The 18,919-nt window shown below is 39.0% G+C and overlaps 1 protein-coding gene across 3 annotated transcripts; it reads left to right on the top strand.

Annotated features, from left to right (window-relative positions):
• The first annotated feature begins 9,277 nt into the window (after positions 1 to 9,277).
• On the top strand, positions 9,278 to 13,973 carry mul1 (mitochondrial E3 ubiquitin protein ligase 1). 3 transcript variants are annotated; one of them, XM_068733668.1, is made up of 5 exons: positions 9,278 to 9,349; positions 10,129 to 10,271; positions 10,381 to 10,468; positions 10,576 to 10,696; positions 11,753 to 13,973. In XM_068733668.1, the coding sequence occupies exons 2-5, from the start codon at positions 10,152 to 10,154 to the stop codon at positions 12,480 to 12,482; spliced, it is 1,059 nt and encodes a 352-aa protein (XP_068589769.1). In that variant the 5' UTR covers positions 9,278 to 9,349; positions 10,129 to 10,151; the 3' UTR covers positions 12,483 to 13,973. The 3 variants fall into 3 exon arrangements, with proteins under 3 accessions (XP_068589769.1, XP_068589770.1, XP_068589771.1); XM_068733669.1 differs by lacking the exon at positions 9,278 to 9,349 and adding an exon at positions 9,500 to 9,585; XM_068733670.1 differs by lacking the exon at positions 9,278 to 9,349 and adding an exon at positions 9,592 to 9,807.
• Positions 13,974 to 18,919: the final 4,946 nt, after the last annotated feature.

Below are 18,919 nucleotides of genomic sequence, written 5' to 3'. Positions count from 1 at the left end.
TGTACATGTTTATTGTAAACCTGAGGAAGAGGGAAGAGGGTACGCACCTCTCTCTTTCTCTCAGGGGACTTTTGTGACTTGTTAATTCTGCTGTAAAAGTCAGTCGAGTCCACAGTGTTATTAATTCTTTATGTTTAGAGTGAGGTTTAAATGCGTTTGTAAAAAGATTGATCTCATTAGCATGAGAATAAAAGAAGTTTGGATCCAAAACATAAAATCTCAACCAGGTATGACACTAATCAATCCGTCAGTCTTTTAAAACGTGCACTATCATTGTGTAACAACTTACTCTAAGTTTTAAGTACTGTCCTCTACATGCTGTAAAACGTTTGTTGCATCAGCAGGTTTAAAGTACAAGCATGTATGGACTCGACTTATTACTTCCATTAGAGTGATGCTACAAATTAATTCAAGAGCAACTCAAAGGAAGAGCAAGTTTCTGTAATAAAAAAAAGCATGTAAGCCCTTGCATCTACAGATTCAGAGGATGAAACATCAATTATGCATTTGATATAAGGAGTCTCATTTGTAACTGCAAATGTGCTTTAAATTCTACACAGTGCAATTTATCACAACTTGCATGTCATCACTTGAAGTAGAGCAATGAAGCAAAATAATATAATATAAACTCTCAATGCTGTTTGCCATGACTTGTGTTCATACTAGTTGTTTTTGCCAATTGCATTTGGAATTAATGGGTGGTCAAAGAGCAGGACTTTGCCATCCCAGACTGGGGTTCCTGTACTGAGTGTGGTGGTCAGGTTAGGGAAGGACAACATTTTTAGTCACGTGTTAATAATGTAAGGACATCCGGTCTTGTGCTTCAGGTCACTATTGACCTTATAGCCAGGCTGACAGTAACACTCTAGAGAAGGCAATCACAGTCGGTGTCTCGGTCCACCACTTCAGTCTAGACTGACATTCCTCAACAACTGTTAAATGGATTGTTATGAAACTTTGTACAGACGTTCATGCTCCCCAGAGGCTGAATCCCACTAACTGTGATGATCCTCTGTCTTTTCCTACAGTGCCACCAGCAGGTCAAAACTTACACTTAAATGGGGAAATAGCTCAACGTCTAATGGGTTAAATTGCACAACATTTTGGACAGATATTCATGGTTCCTATAGGATGTATCGTCATGACATTGGTAATCCTCTGACTTATCATTTAGTGCCATCATCAGGTCAAACTTTAATCTCTCTAATACTTCAGTTCGACCAGATACCTGCAAAACTAAAGACATTCCTATTAGCCTCAGCTGTACTTTGAGTCTAGTGCTAATTAGCAAGTGTTAGCATACTCACATTTGGATGGCAAACCTAATTAAACTTAATGTTAACCTTAACGTTGACATGGCACACTGATAAACAAGAACATTTAGAAATTGATTGAAAAAGATTGTCGACCCCAGATCTTATCTAAGATGGTGAACACGGTAAACATTATTCCAGCACGATAACATTGCCATTGTGAGCATGCTGATGTTACCTCACAGAGCTGGTAGCATTGATGTAGACTCTTGTCCAATATGGCTGCCATCTTTCTCAAAATGCAAACAAGTGCCGTGAGTGAAAAATAACTACATATTCATTATATAACTTGGCCTTATTATGCTGATGATAAACTCCAGATGGTCCCTTAAAAATATATATCTGCTGTTGCAAATTAGTATTATAAATTAATTTGTTTTGGAGATTGGAGTGAACATGAGTTAGAGAACACGGTGTAAACATCTGTGTGACTGGCCGACACAGTGTAACGAGGGCAGATAGAAGGCGGCTGCTCTCTTTGAGGAGGATTCCGGTGCGATAATTCAAAAGAAGTATAATCTGTGTCTGCCACTGAGCTGGTCCGTGCAGCATGGACATGATTTTTCAAGTGTGGATGGTGGATGAAGATCTATGCTTGCTGATTCTATGCTGAGAGGGTATAGTTACTGTGGCTACACTACAGAAGAATGTCTCTTTGATGCATGTACTGTTAATTAAGATAGAAATATAGAGATTCAAAGGGTTTAAAGGCACTATCTCATATGTAGATGTGATTTAGACAGCAGTTGGATGTTCAGTGAATAAATTGCATGACCATGATCTGATCCAGGATGAGCTGGTATCTTCTTGAGCCCCCAAAGTGCAGAGACATTGAGGAGGCCTCATACAAACAGCTGTAGTCCCATTACTCATCTCTGTGATGTGAGATAGCTCATCTCTAACCACAGGAGATTAGCGCAGACCCTGATATGCTAAATTGAAGATAATCCATCACGGTTTGGCCTTTACAGAAATGGATAAGTGTATTCAGTATTGACTGATCTGCCATCCGAGTTACCCTCCTGAATAAGAGGGTTTGTCTGATGAAATTAGGAAATGTCTTGACTCTCTGCTCTTACAACGTATCTAAATTGAATTCCAATCCATCCGATAGTTGTGGAGAATTTTGATATTAGTTTCTACCGAAGACGTCGAGGACAAAAACAGGCGATCACCACCAGAGTCAGCAGGCTTCATCCTCTGTGGACCGTGGACATTTTATTTCAATCCATCCAATAGCTGCTGAGATATTTCAGGCTAAAAGAGGATCCCCAGCTCAGTCCTGCCTCCTGAGGCCTCCTCATTCCCTGTAACTCTGCCTCCCTCTCTCGCTCTCCTTCAGCTGAACATACACATCCATTATGAACTCACACAAGCAACCCAGGGTGCAGAATGTTATCATAGCAATCCAATTACTTTTATCAGAGTGACACTCCTCCCTCACCTACCTTATCCTCCCCTTCCTTACCCTCGGCACCTTTTTCATTGCTCTTGAAGACATCCTGTTATCCAGGGCAGCATATGCTACATATCCAGCAAAGCAAGCCTAATTGAATTGGTCTCTCTCTTCATCGCGTGACACTTACCTAGCGTGGTGTAATCAATTAGAGGGGCCTGGCAGAGAGGGTCCCAGCTCTTAGATGGCTGATTTACGGCTGTACGTGATGGCGTCAGCGGGGCAGCCCAGCACACAGTGAAGAACGAGAGAGAGGGAATAATGCCAGAAAGGGATGCTTCATAAATCAGACCGGTGCCATAAATAACAGCCATACATCCAATCAAAAAAAAAAAGAAAGGATAAGGGAACCACATGAACATCAGGGCTTAGGTGATTCCTTTGTTTACAAAAAGAGAAAGTACAAGTCTCAAAGGGTTGAAATCAATATCATCTCATTCCGACACTATAGATTACCTTTGGCTTGGATGAATACATAATGCAGTTCAAGTCAGTCGTGGTTTAATGAACAGGGAGCGTGTAAGAGATTGGATACAGTAAGCTCATTCCCACCTTTAATCAGGAGAATGATACATCCACAGGAGACCTGCAGGTCAACTCCACCTCATTGACTCCGGCATTGCATCACAGGGAAAGTGTTGCACGACAGTAAGCGATTATCAGTTTACATGTAAGGTCAATTCTTTTTTTCTTTTTTTTAAATTAGCCAAATGAAATAAGAAATAAGAGCAAATCAGTGCATACTAATTAGAATTATACGTAACTTCAGTATTTGATCTGAATTTGAAGCACTTGAAGGAATAGTTCATCATTTGGAGAAATATGTTTATTCCCTCCCTTGCTGAGAGTTAAATGAAGAAGATTGGTGAAACTCTCATTTCAAAATACTTCTTGTTTAATGGGGACTATTTCTTTGTCGGGCCAGAGAAGTCTTGGAGTAGAAGAAGTCTGGCTAGAAGCACAAATTAAAGTTAATTTAAGACAACAAAACCACTTAGTTAGGATTAAGGAAAAGATTGTGGTTGATGCTACCTTGACTGACTAACGGCTCACCTGACAAGCGAATGCCTGACGAGTCACGTGACTGACGAGACAAAATATGACGCTTAAGGCCTCGGTGTGTCGGTATCAGATGCAGAGGGTCGCTGACCAAGCGTCTGTATTTAACGGGTTGCAAAAGTTAGTTAAGAAGACTGATAATACTCTCATAATATCAAATTTAATGAACCACGAGTGGACACTTTGATAGAAATCCAGCATCATCCATTATTCACAGTGTGCTATACGGACATCACTGATACCCCCATATTGAGCATCAGTAGCATCATTAGTGTTTCATCAAGTGTTGCAGGTAAATGTGCAATACGTTTGAAGGTTTGAGGGACAGACTATGAGGCATGCCACAATAAAGTCTGTGCCAAATAGCTTCATTATTCATTCAGTGCGCTTGTTGCATAATCCTCAGAGGCAATCCTCCAGGCACAGAATGCCAGCTGATTTCAATATCTCGAGGAACTGAGACTTTTCCAAATAATGTGCTTTTCAGCGGGAGAATGAGCAGATTGCGTGCCAGGGTAGAGCTAAAAGCCGTGCGATACGGTGAGAGAACAACAAAAGAAAAATCTTCAAATTATTTCAAATGGGTTTTACATAAGACTCTGCTTCTGAAGTTTTTGTCCAAATGCTCCAAAAGTTTTGATCGCATCCTCGATATCATATGTTTGAGTCCATCAAAGGCACCTGACTGAAGTCAAATAACACTTGAGATTGATGCTGTTTCCTTTTTATATGCTTAACAATGCTATTTGTCAAGACAGAATGACATTACAAGTTTAGAGTTTTGCTGAAACTTTGAGACAGTAAGGGCCAACTTTGTCCTGTGTTGCAGCTAAAATCTGACATTTCAAAAGTTCAAAAGTTATTTTTTGGCTGCATAATAACAACACAAAAGAAATGTCTCATTTCTTCTGATCCACACTGAATTACTTTGACATTTTAAAAAGGACTTGTAACTTCAACATCTGTGCTATAAATCCAACACCTCATTATGTGAAGTGTACGTGACTGTTTGTGTGTTTTGGTTCTTATTGTATAATTGGATAGACTTTACAAGGAGGAGAGTTTGTCTGGAGGATGTCGCACAGTTAGGCGAGGCTTATCTGAACCAGTCATAGCAAATTCCAACTGTCATCCTTTCAACACAACAGCTCAAGAGGACACATATGATGTTCTTCTCGACTATTGTACTCGTCCCTTTAAGCTGCTGCCTCTATCTGCTGTCGCTATTTCTGTCTGTCTGAAATTGACATGAATGTGTGTTAGGCTGGCATTTGAACGGAAATCATTGTGTGACACACACGCACACAAAGGAAGTAAGGAAGTGGGAGTTTTTCTTTTTTTCTTTTACGTAGGCAGAGGCTCTACAAGGTAGACTTTGTCCACAGCACTAGGTGACTAATGTGGAATAGAAGCCCAGAGGACATTTCTGTTCTTTTGCTGGGGTTGAAAACATGGTTGCACCTTTTTTTCCCTTCTGAGGCGAGCCGCAAAATTCTTGTAGGGTGATCACTCACATGTCAGATTGATTATGTCAGACTAAATCAGCCAGAGGAGTTTTGTGTGGCAGCCATTCCTGTTCATATTTAATGTTTCTCAAGGGTAGTTCAGAGAAGAAGCCATTGATGTTGCAAATAAGTTATATTTTTGTTTATATAAAACATATGATCAAGTGACAGCAGAGAAAAATAATTAAAGAGAAGGCTCAAAGACCCCAAAGTGGATGCAATCACGCTTTGGATTGGCTGACACAGATGATCAATTGAGACCTATCCTTTAACCCTTTAGTGATTCACCAGTTTGCACACATTGCTTTTGTGAGATATAATTTAGCTCAACAAGCCTCCTTAAAGTACTTTTTAAATTCTGAACAGATCTATCTCCGCTGTGCGCCTGTCAACACTTTTTACAGTGTAAATACAGTAAAATTCATATCATACAAAAAAACATTTAACATGGTGGGAATTGTCTTTTTTATTTGATGATTCATTTTTGATGTAGAGGCTGAAAATGTCACCAGAGCAATGTAATTTACAGTACAGTCCTAAGTAATTAGGGCATAATTGTGTCTCCTACTTCAACAGAGAGCATCCACTAAGAAGGTTGTTCCAGACTGAAGAGTATTGGCTCAGTCAGTGTCAGTGACCAGGCTTCGACAGGCTTTGGATACAGAGATATCTTCTTTCTTTTAGCACAGAGCAGCTCGTCTTGCTCTGGTGCAGGCTAACACTGTCTGTGCACTTCCAGTGTTTTATTGGATTGTAATGGGGCTTTTTTTGAGAACCTGGAGCAAATAAAGAATCAAAGCATAAAGTGTAATTCCAATATGATCCATCATCTGGATGTCTCTATTATGTAGTGTATTAAAATCTATTAATTTATCAAAAACAATCAAATCACTGAAGTAGAGTATTCTTTCTATATTGCTCTTGACTCAAACTCCAAAAATCTGTGCTATGTATGATATATGTTTATTTTTAAATGTGTGCTTCACCTGACATTATGAACAGTCTCAGTCAGTGCTAGCAGCAGGGCTGTAAATATAGACAGTGCAGGCAGTGTGGGTGGGGGGGGTGAAGAGAGATTGGACCATCTAATAAAATCCTTGTTTCCCACTTCAGAAATACACTTGTGTTTAATTTTAAACTCGTATCATACTTGTGGTCTTGCCATTTGTTACACCTTGAAAAAGCTAACCCATCTCCATCAAGGTTTTTCCTCCCTTCAGTAGCGATATCAAGCTAAAGTATTATGCTTCTTCTACGAGTATAAAAGCTGTGAAGAAATCATTCAATTAAATGAACATTTTCATATTTTTAGACGTTCAATGATGATTGTCTCTATTTGATCATGTGACACGACAATACAATGGTGCGAGTCGTTGCGTGTGCTTCTTTACTAACCGGCACCAGGGCCTGTCACAGCTACCTCACGCTACTGGTTAGCGGTGCATGAATTTTCAAGTAAAATAACAGCTTTTGTTCAGAGAAGCGTCTTCCTGTTGAGGTCCTAACAACTCTGAAGAAGTACACCACACGCATGATGCAATGACAATGTGCAATGAAGCAATATATGAAAAGGCAAATTCAGTTATTCCAGTTGAAATATGGTGCTTGTCAGAGATGAGGCGCAATTCATCACAACGAAAGGCTTTCTGCACACATTGTTATAAATCTACCAACAATCTGTTGTCTGACAACATCCAATCTTCCTGGGATTTTTTTCTTTTTCAACCAAATTTATCTGAGTGCAATTTTTATGAATTAGAACTCAAAGTCATGTTGTTGTTGATTGCATGTATTTACATTACAAGTCATCAGTTCCGTCATTTGTGTCGTTCATCCGGCCATATTTATACAGTATGAAATCGACATCATAATAATAATAATAAATATATACCTAAAGTCATGGTTAAGGTTGGAGTGTGCCGTTAACACTAGAGCAGAAAGCATTATCTGTATGCAGCCTGCAGAGATGAACTGTGGCTGAAAGGGTCAAATCAGGGCAAGAAAGTGTTGATGCCCTCCAGGTGGCCTGTGGGTGCCGGTGTCCCCTCACATTTTTATGGGTTGGAATCTGAATTAATTTTCCTAAAAAACTGACTTAATGTCCTCTGCAGTGGCACAAGAAGAATGTGTAAACGGGTGCTGGAGACATATGGAATGTGAGATGGAAAACTCTCTTAACACCAACAGAGTAAAACAGAGACAAGCTGCTTTAAATCTCCTTAGACATCAATGTATTGCTTCATGATATTCAATTAATGAATTTATGAACATTTGACCAATTACTGCAACTCTATTTATTTGGGTGCAGAGAAGCAAATACGTGATAGGCATGACATTAATAAGTAGTTGCACGGAAGAATGGCCTTCCAAAAAGGAGCAGAGCCATCATTAATGTTAATGGTTGCACCACTACAACACAAGTAACACAGTATCCCAATCCATACTACATGCATACAGTATGTATTATGTACTAATCTTGTCATACAATACTGTTTTTATGGTTTAAAAAATAATAAAAAGCTTTGTACAAACAGGAAATGATAAAGAATGTGCCCTTATGTAAACATATTTTCTTTTTTCTCCTGCTTTAAGCAAGTCTTTCTTGCAAAACAGAGCTTGCTCTCAATGAGACGACCTTAATGAATATAGGTTTTACTAATTACAATTGATTACCCGATACTATCATCTGGTACTTGAGATCTTTACACCTTAAAATGGACTGAGATTTTAGATCTAAATCCATGGTTGTAAATGTGCTCGTAAATTGTGTGTGCAATCACACATCGTTTGCAGTGTTTCTGCAAATGTGTCTTTTACACAACTCTGGTCTCCATATAAAGTCCATTGTGCTTTTTTGGTGTGAATAGACTCCAACTCAAAACCTGCTTTGAATTTGTGTTTATTATGTAATTAGGACACAGCTATGGGTCCAGTGGGGGAGGACATTTTTACTTTGTCATACTAGAAAAGCCAATAATGAAGGAGAACATTTACTCAAGTACAGCACTTCTAATTTTCAGATACTTGTACTTGAGTATCCCATTTTATACTATTTTATACTTCCACTAAACTACAGATAAATATTGTACTTTATACTCCACTATATTGATTTGACACTGAGAGTTACTATTTACTTATGACATATTAAAACACATGATACAGTATGTTTATATGATATGATGCAGTTGTCTATACAATAGTACTAATCTACAATAGACAAAGTATCTAAAATTCACTCCACATTGACATATTACAATAGCAAAATGCTCTTACATGTATTCATTGGCAATGAAAAACAGAATAATCTAATAGTCTATAATAATATAAATGAGCCATTTTGCATGATAAGTACTTTTCATTTAGATTTTTTTTTAATACATTTCGCTGATAATACATTTGAATGCACATTTTAAGTGCATTAAGCCACATTTTGAATTAAGGAGTTTTACTTGTGGTAGAGTATTTTGATATACTGTACTCGTAGTGCAGTTTTGAGGTACTTTTACTTTACTTGAGTGTTGCCATCTCCTGCTACTTTGTACTTCTACTCCACTTCAATTCATAAGAAAAAGTTGCACTTTATACTCCAGTACTTTTATTTGATAACTTAAGTTACTAGTTACTTTGCAGATTCAGGTTACTTTTACTTTTTGTACGTATATTTTGATTCCAGTACTTTTGAACTCTTACTTAAATAACATTCTGCATGCAGTCTTTCACTTGATTGTTTTACTAGTGGTACTGCTGCTTTTACATGTTTTACGTGGACACGTTAACATGCATATATTCTGAGTACTTTTTCCACCACTGGGAAAAGCACTAATAAGATGAAAGATGGCTCACTAAGACGTCCTATCATGAATTGCACTATTCGTGTCTTTCTTTACCATAAATGATTCTACACCGCCATCTGCTGGCAGGGAGGAATATTACACCTCAGGAGCTTTTATTTTGAAGCGTGGAGTCCTGCAGCTGTTGTTAAACCTCTGTTGACAGTGGGACGAGTGTGAATACAGGTTAGAAAACCCCCTTTACAGCGCTTTAAATAAGTTATCGCTTATTAAAATGCGTTGTAGCATAACAGCTACGATGGGCTTCAAACGGGCGGTCACGTCTTGTTAATTTAGATGAGGCGTCGCGAGCTACAGTAGCAGACAAACTGGTCATTTAACAGTTAACGCTAGCTAGCTAGTGAGCTCAATTGAGGAAGTGTTTGGCACTGCTAACATGTAGCATTTAGCTAGTTTGCCAGGTAACGAGCTTAACGCTAAGTTTTTATGGTTTTCGAGGCTTTAAACTAAACTGTTATTTAGCCAAGGACAATGGCATCACAAAGGTCGCGATTTAGTTAGCGTTAGCATTAAGTTATCTTGGGTTAACTTCAGCTAACGTTAGTGGTGAATGAGCAGCTCAGTTAACGTTACGTTAACTCTACTGGACTTCAGTAATCAAAGTTCATCAATACACAATTGAAGTACGTTATGGTTGTCATTTAAGAAGCCATAGCCAGCAAAATAATGGATATTTTACCACTGTGTCGATGTCTTCTAATTGTACTCGTTGTTGACTTATCAAGCTATAGTCGTCTCACTTAGACGTTACTTGTATTACTTAAACAATTATTATTAGTAGCTTTAGCTCTAGAGTAGAAGAGGAACTCAGAAGAAAATGACAATAAACAAAATACAAGTTGCTTCAAATTATACTTATTTTCCACCACTGGTTTCTTGTAACAACAACAAACATATCTGTGATTGAAAGACAACCTCTCAATCTGTCCTCTCTGTCCCAACAGCACTGAATGCTGCCAATCACAGGATGGACTCCAGTGGGAAACCCTCGACCGTGCAGATCGTGGTGTTAGCCACCAGCTCAGCGCTGACTGCACTCTTCTATTCTATTTACAAGAGCCGAGCTACAACAGTCGCCAGATTAAAGGTCAGCCACATTTCAGAGCATTCTGTCTCGGTCATGTGAATGTCAGCAGTGGGTTAATGTATTGCCTGTTGTGTTCTATTTGTTCATCTTTCAATGTTTCTTTCCACAGGAAGCCAAGAAAGTCTCCATTGACCAGGATTTGAAAAACCTCCTGTCTGAGACTCCTGGAAGATGTGTCCCGTATGCTGTCATAGAAGGTTTGTCTGGCCACCTCGAAAAAGCCTAAATAACAACTGAAATGTACCATGCATGATTATTACTGTAGTTTTACACTGTGTCCTGTTTTTTTTTTTGCACGCTGCAGGTGTAGTAAGATCTGTGAAGGAAACTCTAAACAGCCAGTTTGTTGATAACTGCAAAGGCGTGATTGAAAGACTGACGTTAAAGGAGGAAAAGATGGTGTGGAACCGCACCACTCATCTGTGGTAAGTGAATGAAAGGGTTTATTCATGGTAAAGTGCATACAATCATTAGTATGGAGGCATGATGGAGCTTCTAATGGCAGTTTGTGCTATTGTTTTTAAGTCCAACTCAAATTACATAGCATTCAAGAACCATTGTGAATACAGCATACATATCTGCTCTGCAAATCACATGTCATGTGTTCTCCAAGGAAAGAAAAGTCAGAAACTGAAAGGGGTACGTTTTATATTAGTTTGGTTCATGATGATCTCTCTTACTTTCTGCATTCATTTGTCAGAATACTGATGGGTCTCAGTCTGCGTGGATAATATAACTAGTTTTCATACAGACAATCAAATATTACACAACAACACTATTCTATCTTAGGCAACCCACCTTAGCTTTTCTGCTAAAGTCACCTTCTTATCTAACTTAAAAACAATGAACACTATTCTTGTACTGAACGACCAAACCAAACGTTCACAGTGTGAAAATGCCCTGCTAACGTCAGTCTGCAGGCTAGAAGGCCAATTAGCTGCTGCAGCTCATTAAACAGAGTGCAAAGTTTCCTGTAAATGTCACTTTGGTCCAATTCAAATGTTGGTGAGTCCTTCACTCTTAGCACAGACACTGACATGCCTCTCCAGCCACTAAGGGGAAAAGTAGTGGTACAGGACCCTTTTTTTCCTCTTTTATTATGTCAAAAATTTTAAAATGTGTTTGCATTATTGCAGACTAAATATTCAGTTGGACTTTATTGTGACAGACATCTGACATCTGACAAAGCTATTGCTGAAACGATAACTCGATCGGCAGAAAATGTATCTGCGACTCGTTTAATACTATTTTAATCCTATGAGCAATTTTTAAACAAAAAAAAATGCCCCAAAAATTCCTGCTCCTATAATATTTCCAGTTTTTCTCCTTTAAATACCATAACGTATTTAATATATTGTCTGCCGGAGCAAGCAGCTACTCGATAAATCGAGAAAATAATCGACAGATTAATCGATAATGAAACTAATCGTTAGTTGCAGCCCACGAAACAAATCATTAATACTTGTGATATTTGTGACCAGGAACAACACAGAGAAAGTCATCCACCAGCGCACCAACACGGTTCCATTTTCTCTCGGGTCTCATGACGACGCTATCGCTGCCACAGTTCGGGTCATACGTCCGCTAGACGCTGCCGAGTTGGACCTGGAGACCACGTACGAGAACTTCCACCCCACTGTCCAGTCCTTGTCCAACGTCATTGGCCACTTCATCAGCGGGGAGCGACCCAAGGGCATCCATGAAACGGAGGAGATGCTGCGGCTGGGAGACAGCTTCACGGGTGTCGGAGAGCTGGTCCTGGATAACGACCTGATCAAGCTCCAACCTCCCAAACAGGGCTTTCGTTATTTCCTCACGCGGCTGGACTACGAGGCTCTCCTCAGGAAGCAGGGGAACAGCGTCAGACTGTGGAGGATTCTGACCGTCGTCTTTGGCGTCGCTGCTTGTTCCACGCTCCTCTTCCTCCTGTGGAAGCAATACTTCCGCCACAGAGAGAGCAAGAAGGAGAGGAGCATGCTCGAGGAGTTCAAGGAGCAGCAGAAGAAGCGCATGCGTGAACTCAACGTAGAGGAGAGCAGCGTGTCGCCCACCAGCTGTACCGTCTGCCTGAGCCGCGAGCGGTCCTGTGTGTTTCTCGAGTGTGGCCACGTGTGTGCCTGTACCCAATGCTACAACGTCCTGCCAGAGCCAAAGAAATGCCCCATCTGCAGGGCGACGATAGACAGGGTGGTGCCTCTTTACAACAGCTAATGCGGTAATACACATGAGAAGTCTACCTTTTCATTTTACAGTCATAACACAGGAAATATGTCTTTCAAAAGCTGGCTTGACAAAGGTATTCATGGTGCATCTTGTTGCCTTTTTTTTTTTTAAATATCGATAGAATAATGGTAGGTGTCTGTGCTCAATCATATTCCCCGTGAAATGTTCAAATGAACTCTGAAACCTGTGAAATCAGAGAAAATGAAATTCCTTCTTTGCATTCTTCATACTTCTTCACACTGACAAATATTGGTCGATCTTTTTTTACATGTGTCCAATGCGGCGCTTAAGAGCGAGTGCACACACACACACACACACACACACACACACACACACACACACACACACACACACACACACACACAGAGTTAAGCCCTTCAGAATACACTTTAAAGGCGTATTTAGCTGTTAGTAAGTGGTGGTATATATTGAAAATAAAGACTACATTTTGTGAACGACACAATAGAAATGTTTTCATTTTGAAAACATCTTAATGTGTAGCTAACGGTCTATAGTTCTTATCATTTTGCACTCTTGTGTGTCTATTGGGTGGAATTAAGTTCAGGAAAGTAATTTTTTGCTCCTGCTTGAGTTTGTTTTAATGCTTTGTTTTCATAAACAGAGGCACAAAAAGGCCAAGCTTGGCCAGCTACGTTGTCATTCTCACTTTTTACATTCTACCTGAACATTCTTTTGGTTATGGGATTTTGCTTTGTTAAGTTATTGTGGTTCATTAAAGGTTGTGTTTTGTGCAGTGCAGACGAGCCAGAGGAAAAGCTTGTGGTTCACACACAAAAAAAAGAAAAGAAAATTGCCTGCAAGACTCGTGGCAGGGCGATAATTGTACAAGCTTCTCTCAGGTTGTTCCGGAGAAAGGGAACAGGCTGACCCTGTCCCGTACTTCTCTCCTATAAAGAGCCTGAGCTCATGTTCTACAAGCATTTAGCTCCGAGTGCACAGAGCAACTGACATCACATGTAAGCGTTGTTAAAGAGTCCTGCAGGGGTCACCTCTGAACCACCACAGACACCCAGCGTTGGACTTTTCTCTGCGTCTATGTGCAACAGAAATCTTATTAAAGAAAAATGTAGATCAAATACTCTGTTAATCAATCATTGTGTAAAACGTAGACACTAGGAGAGAAGCAGTTTGAAGGAAATGTAGATTTCTGCCAGGAGAGGGGGATGTCTGCCCGTGAGGAAAACCAGCGATTTGAAGATTTGGAATCCAGAGAACATGAATAAACATAAAATGTTGAAGCCACATGCTCCCCCCCAGTGCAAGCAGCTCTTCTCACCTCCTGCTGTTTTTTAATTTATTTTGCTATTATTATTATTTGGCCTCATTTGAAACTGGCTGTACATTGAAATATGAGGAACAGAATATATTTTAAAAGCCATTTATCCAAAGGCAATTTGTAAGTGCTGGGCCCTGTATAGCTTTGTGACATAAACCTAAATAAATCAATGGTTGAAGTTGTGTTTCACTGTGATCCAGCCACATTTTAAAAATCTTTATTCTGTCTATCATTTCTTTATTTATTTTAGATCGTTCAAGCACATTTTTAGCCAGACAATTGAAAAGCGAAAGCGGAGCCAGCTTAGAGTCTGGAGAATAAGCTGAAGCTTGATTAAATGTTCGGCCAGCAGGGGATCCCTCTCCGGCTCTAGAGAAAGACATATTAAGGCAGTTTGCACAGAAGAATCCCCTTTTACTTTCAAATGATTCTGTATTCTAAAAAAAAAAAAAAAAATCCATTTTATTATTCCACATCATCTCATGAATGTTTTATTGCACATTACATTGGGGCTTTGGCATTATTAGTATTCAGCAGCTTTCCCGCGGATATCTGTTTTCTTGGAGCTGACGCCGGTTGGTCTCTGGGAACCTGAGCTAAATGTCAGATACACAGTGTAATGAAGCAGGAAGAGCGTTATGCACTCTCTCTTGTACTGGATTGATGGCACTAAAAGCCTCATCACGGCCACTTAACTATCAGTTCCATAACTGACCCTAAGCTATTCTTACAAATATTCATATCACTCCATTTCTTGGTCTCCTGCTCCATGATTTCTTGCATTGTGTTTGTTTGTTTGCCCTGCATGCAGCGTGGCTCTAAGGGGGCTGGTAATGAGGACATCTCCATAACCTGTTTTTATGCGCATTTACAATTTGCTTATTAAAAACCTGAGTGGAATAAATAGTCACATAAACCATGACCTGCATGAAGCATGTGACATTAAATGTCCGCTGAAGTTTCCGCTGGAGAGACGAAAACATCCGATCTGTTTGGACCAATGAGGAGACGGCGACCCTCCTCAAGCCACGTAAACAGTGAGCAAAACCACCAAACACTTTCCCTCCATTCACCCCCAAATGAGATTTTGAATTTCAGCACCACATGAGGAGTGCAAGAACCGCATGATAAGAACTATACCTAGAGCTACATAGCAGGCCGTTTACATGTTTACAGCATTTAAATCAGATTAACACCAATTTAAAATTGAATAGAGATCACATGTTCCTGCACATGCACCAGTTGGCCCTGATTCAAATCCTCAGAATTCACACAGCGGTCTGGTCTGACACGCAACATGTTGGATATCATTTTCGCTAAAACAAAGAGGATCTCAGACGGTGAGATTAAACAGGCGAATACCACCTGAGACATGTCGATCTGAAAAACATGTGATTACTGTGTAATCTGCTCCGACGAGCCATGGGGACTAAATCGTCAGATTAATATTTATAATAATAATAACTGTTGGTTTCACTTTGGTTTAAATACATGAATGTAAATGTAAAACTCACTGCTCTTTAGTACTGTAATTTATTGCATTTTTATAGAAATGGCATCATATATTATTTTAAATTATTTGTATTTGATATGTTTTTCACTGCACTTAAAGCTCATACAAGTTCTTTTATACTGCAGTACACAGCTATGTTGCAATCAATAAAAGGGTTCTTTAGAAGCCATACTGTTAATTAATCGAACTTCCAAATGAGAGGAATTTTCTAATCATTTGGGTATTTGGGAAGCTTTTTGAGTCCTGTCATTATTTTGCATTAATATTTCCAATTTCATAGTTTTCAAGATGAAGCTGATTCTACAGGGACCTTGACATAGTCCATGCTTCTGACTGTAGGATTTTGTTGTGGTTGAAGGCGCGCATGCAGTGATGGAAGAAGTATTGAAATCTTACATGAAAATTGCAATACCAAAGTGTAAAAGTACTCCATCACAAGCCCTGCATTCAACATCTTAGTTAATATTATCAACAAAAGGTACTACAAGTATAAAATAACAGCACTTATTATGTACAATGGACCCTTTTAGTGTTATATTATCAATATATTACTAATGTATTTCAAGGTAAACAGCACTTTCATGTTGTAGTTGTTTGAGGTGGATCAAATATAGCTATTAAATATATGTATAACAATGTAACATTTTATATGATGTGTTTGCTATATATTGAGTGTAGCTGTCAAATCTACTGTAATGTAAATGTGAGTGCGATATTGTCCTCTGAAATGTAGTGTCATTCCATCAAATGGAAATAAGTACATGAAACTATACTTGGGTACACACCTCGAGTAGATCTACTCAGTGACACTCCGTCACTGCGTACAAGTGGGAGCTTGGCTAATGGCTTAAAACTTGAGTGATTTATTTTTAGGAATAATTAATCAGCATGACTAAAACGGTTTGGTCCGTCATTAATTCTTTACCCTTTGATAAGACTTTTTTCTTTCTCCGCTGATTGTGATTGCATTGTGACGTACAGTCGTACAGACGTGCAATCATTAAATCAGCCAATCACAGATAACAATGTCCTTTTCACTCAAAAACACTCAAACATGAGGTTCATCTAAAAGCATGAGTGAGTTACAGTATATTGCAGTCATTCGCTAAATCACACATTTCCGGTTGGCTTCATAACGTAATGGCTCATGAAGTGTGGTGGGTATGGACTTAATTTTATATATATATATATATATATATATATATATATATATATATATATATATATATATATATATGGGGATATTTTATTTAAAAGTTTTCAAATATACAACAACATTACAACTCTTTCCCACTCAAACTCAACAATACAATACATAAGAATCAGAAAACAAGTATATTAACATCAATGGTACAATTATTTTGTGATGACTGCCTAATTGTCACTGAGATGCCTCAACCATTAGACATTAAAATTGACTTACATTGGAGCCAATTCAAAGGTAACAGCAAGTCCGCCATTGATAGAGTTAATGTTTCCATATATTAAATCAAAGGCTGCCAAAATACTTAAAAACACTTCATACGTTATTTTCACGACATGCAGTTATTCAGCTGTGATTTCTATGTTGCTGTAGAGAGGAGGGAACACAGCTTACATGTTAGAGTCTGGACACAGCAGCAGCAGATATATCAAAGCTGTTTCTAGAACTCTGACTTTTCCCAGGAGACAGAGCTCGGAGTCTAATGGGATTGGTGTATCCGTGATTCGGCTTGTATCGGGGTGTCACATAAATCACACCAAATGTGTTCCTGTGAAGCACCTTTGTCAGGCCAGGTAATATAATTTTCTCACCCGGACTTTTTATTTTTTTTTTCAGGAAGGCTCTCAGTTACAAATACATAACAAACAAAGTGTTTGTTAGATAGATCATATTTCTCTTTTAGCTGTTCAAAGATATGAAGATGGCATTACTAATGCTCAAGGTATCTTTTCATACTTCATTTCACATTAATACGACATATCTTCTATATAAGTGAAACTAACATGTACCCATGATCAAGCCAATACATATCAATAGATACAGCGAATAATTCGGTTTATAATATTCTGAGACACTTATGACCAAAGCAAACTAAACATCATTGTTGAGTTTCTATGCAGCACTTCTGATGGACGATGTAACGGAGAACAAAAAAAAACAATGGTTTCCATGGGAACTGCTCATCATCCCCGAAGTTGAGACACGTTTCATTTATTTTACCCCACGAGTGGACCTGCCTCCGGACTCGCTTTCAACCGCCACAGTGTAATTACTTGTGTTTGTTCTGTGCGCTATTTATGTGTACATTAAACTGTTGTGATCTAGAGGCCTAGATCAAATTAGACATCAGCTTCCGTTTTTTTGCAGCCAGAGTAGTTTTAAGTAGCTCTAATGCAAAGAGAATAATTGGCACACTGAAGATTGACTGTCAGACAGACCTGTGTGAAATATAAAGGAGCGTAATGACGATTGTGTGGCGCTAAATGAGAGGTTTGATGTTTTTCAGCCTACATCTCAGTTAGATTACTGCTTCCATCAGTGAACGGAACTAACCCTTCTGCTGCAACTTCTCACTTAATCATCACCTAATATACAAATTGAAATTATGTCATTTCAAAAAGTATAAATGTTCTCATGCCTTGTCTTATAGTCAGTAGCCTAGCAACAGTACGTGCTTCTATCTGGTAATTTCCCTTCGATTGTGTATTTGGAAAATGAATAGGCACGCTCTGTTTCCATATGTAATATCACAATGCACCTGAATAGATTTACACAAATCTCATGTGTGCTCTTCAAAGCACTTAACTGTCAGGGTTGAGTCTTGTTTGATCTATGAAGGAGGGGTGAGGGCGGCTATTAGCAACACTGTAATAAGCATTTTTCTGTTTTATGTCATTCACTCATGCTTTTCAAATGTCTCTCTCTCTCTCTCTCTCTCTCTCTCTCTCTCTCTACCTCTCTCTCACGCCTTCCATGTTTTATCTTGTAAAGGGTGGAATTTTTTTAATTGATGTCTTGTCATCCTAATTGCTAGCGCCCTCTTTAATTTTAAGGAGCCATATTATGGCAGCTTTTGTTGTTAATGAGGCAACATGCCCGTGTCACATGTGCCGGAGAAATACAACCAATGCCGTTAATTTCACCTTGACATAACATTACCTACTGAGCCCGGTGGAACCATACAGCATTGTCTTGAACTATGAGATCTACTGATGAAGACAATGGGCCTCATTCACTAATACGTGTAAATTAGCCGGGAGGTGTGTCCTGGAGAAAGCGGTGAAGTTGTTGTAAGAGAGACGCATGGCTTCTAAAGCAAAGAAGCATACGAATTTAACGACTAAACATTGACTACAGAAGGCATAAGAAAATGGTGGAAGTAACCGTCCATTCATAATGAAAACTCTGAAAACCAAATCTGTTACTTTTCAATTTTGACATTCTCAATTGTACAGCAGACACAGTTTTTATAGTTGAATATTTCAATCATGAAAATAACTGATAAGGATGAAAGGGTGTCAATTGCATAGTTATTGAATATGTCTGTGTGTGTGTGTGTGTGTGTGTGTGTGTGTGTGTGTGTGTGTGTGTGTGTGTGCGTGTGTGTGTGTGTGCGTGTGCGTGTGTGTGTG

Source organism: Cebidichthys violaceus, unplaced genomic scaffold (assembly GCF_023349555.1).
Source record: "Cebidichthys violaceus isolate CVI_PGR_0920_01 unplaced genomic scaffold, fCebVio1.0.p SCAF_6, whole genome shotgun sequence".
NCBI classification, from domain to species: Eukaryota; Metazoa; Chordata; class Actinopteri; order Perciformes; family Stichaeidae; genus Cebidichthys; species Cebidichthys violaceus.
This window is presented reverse-complemented; position numbering and strand designations above follow the sequence as displayed.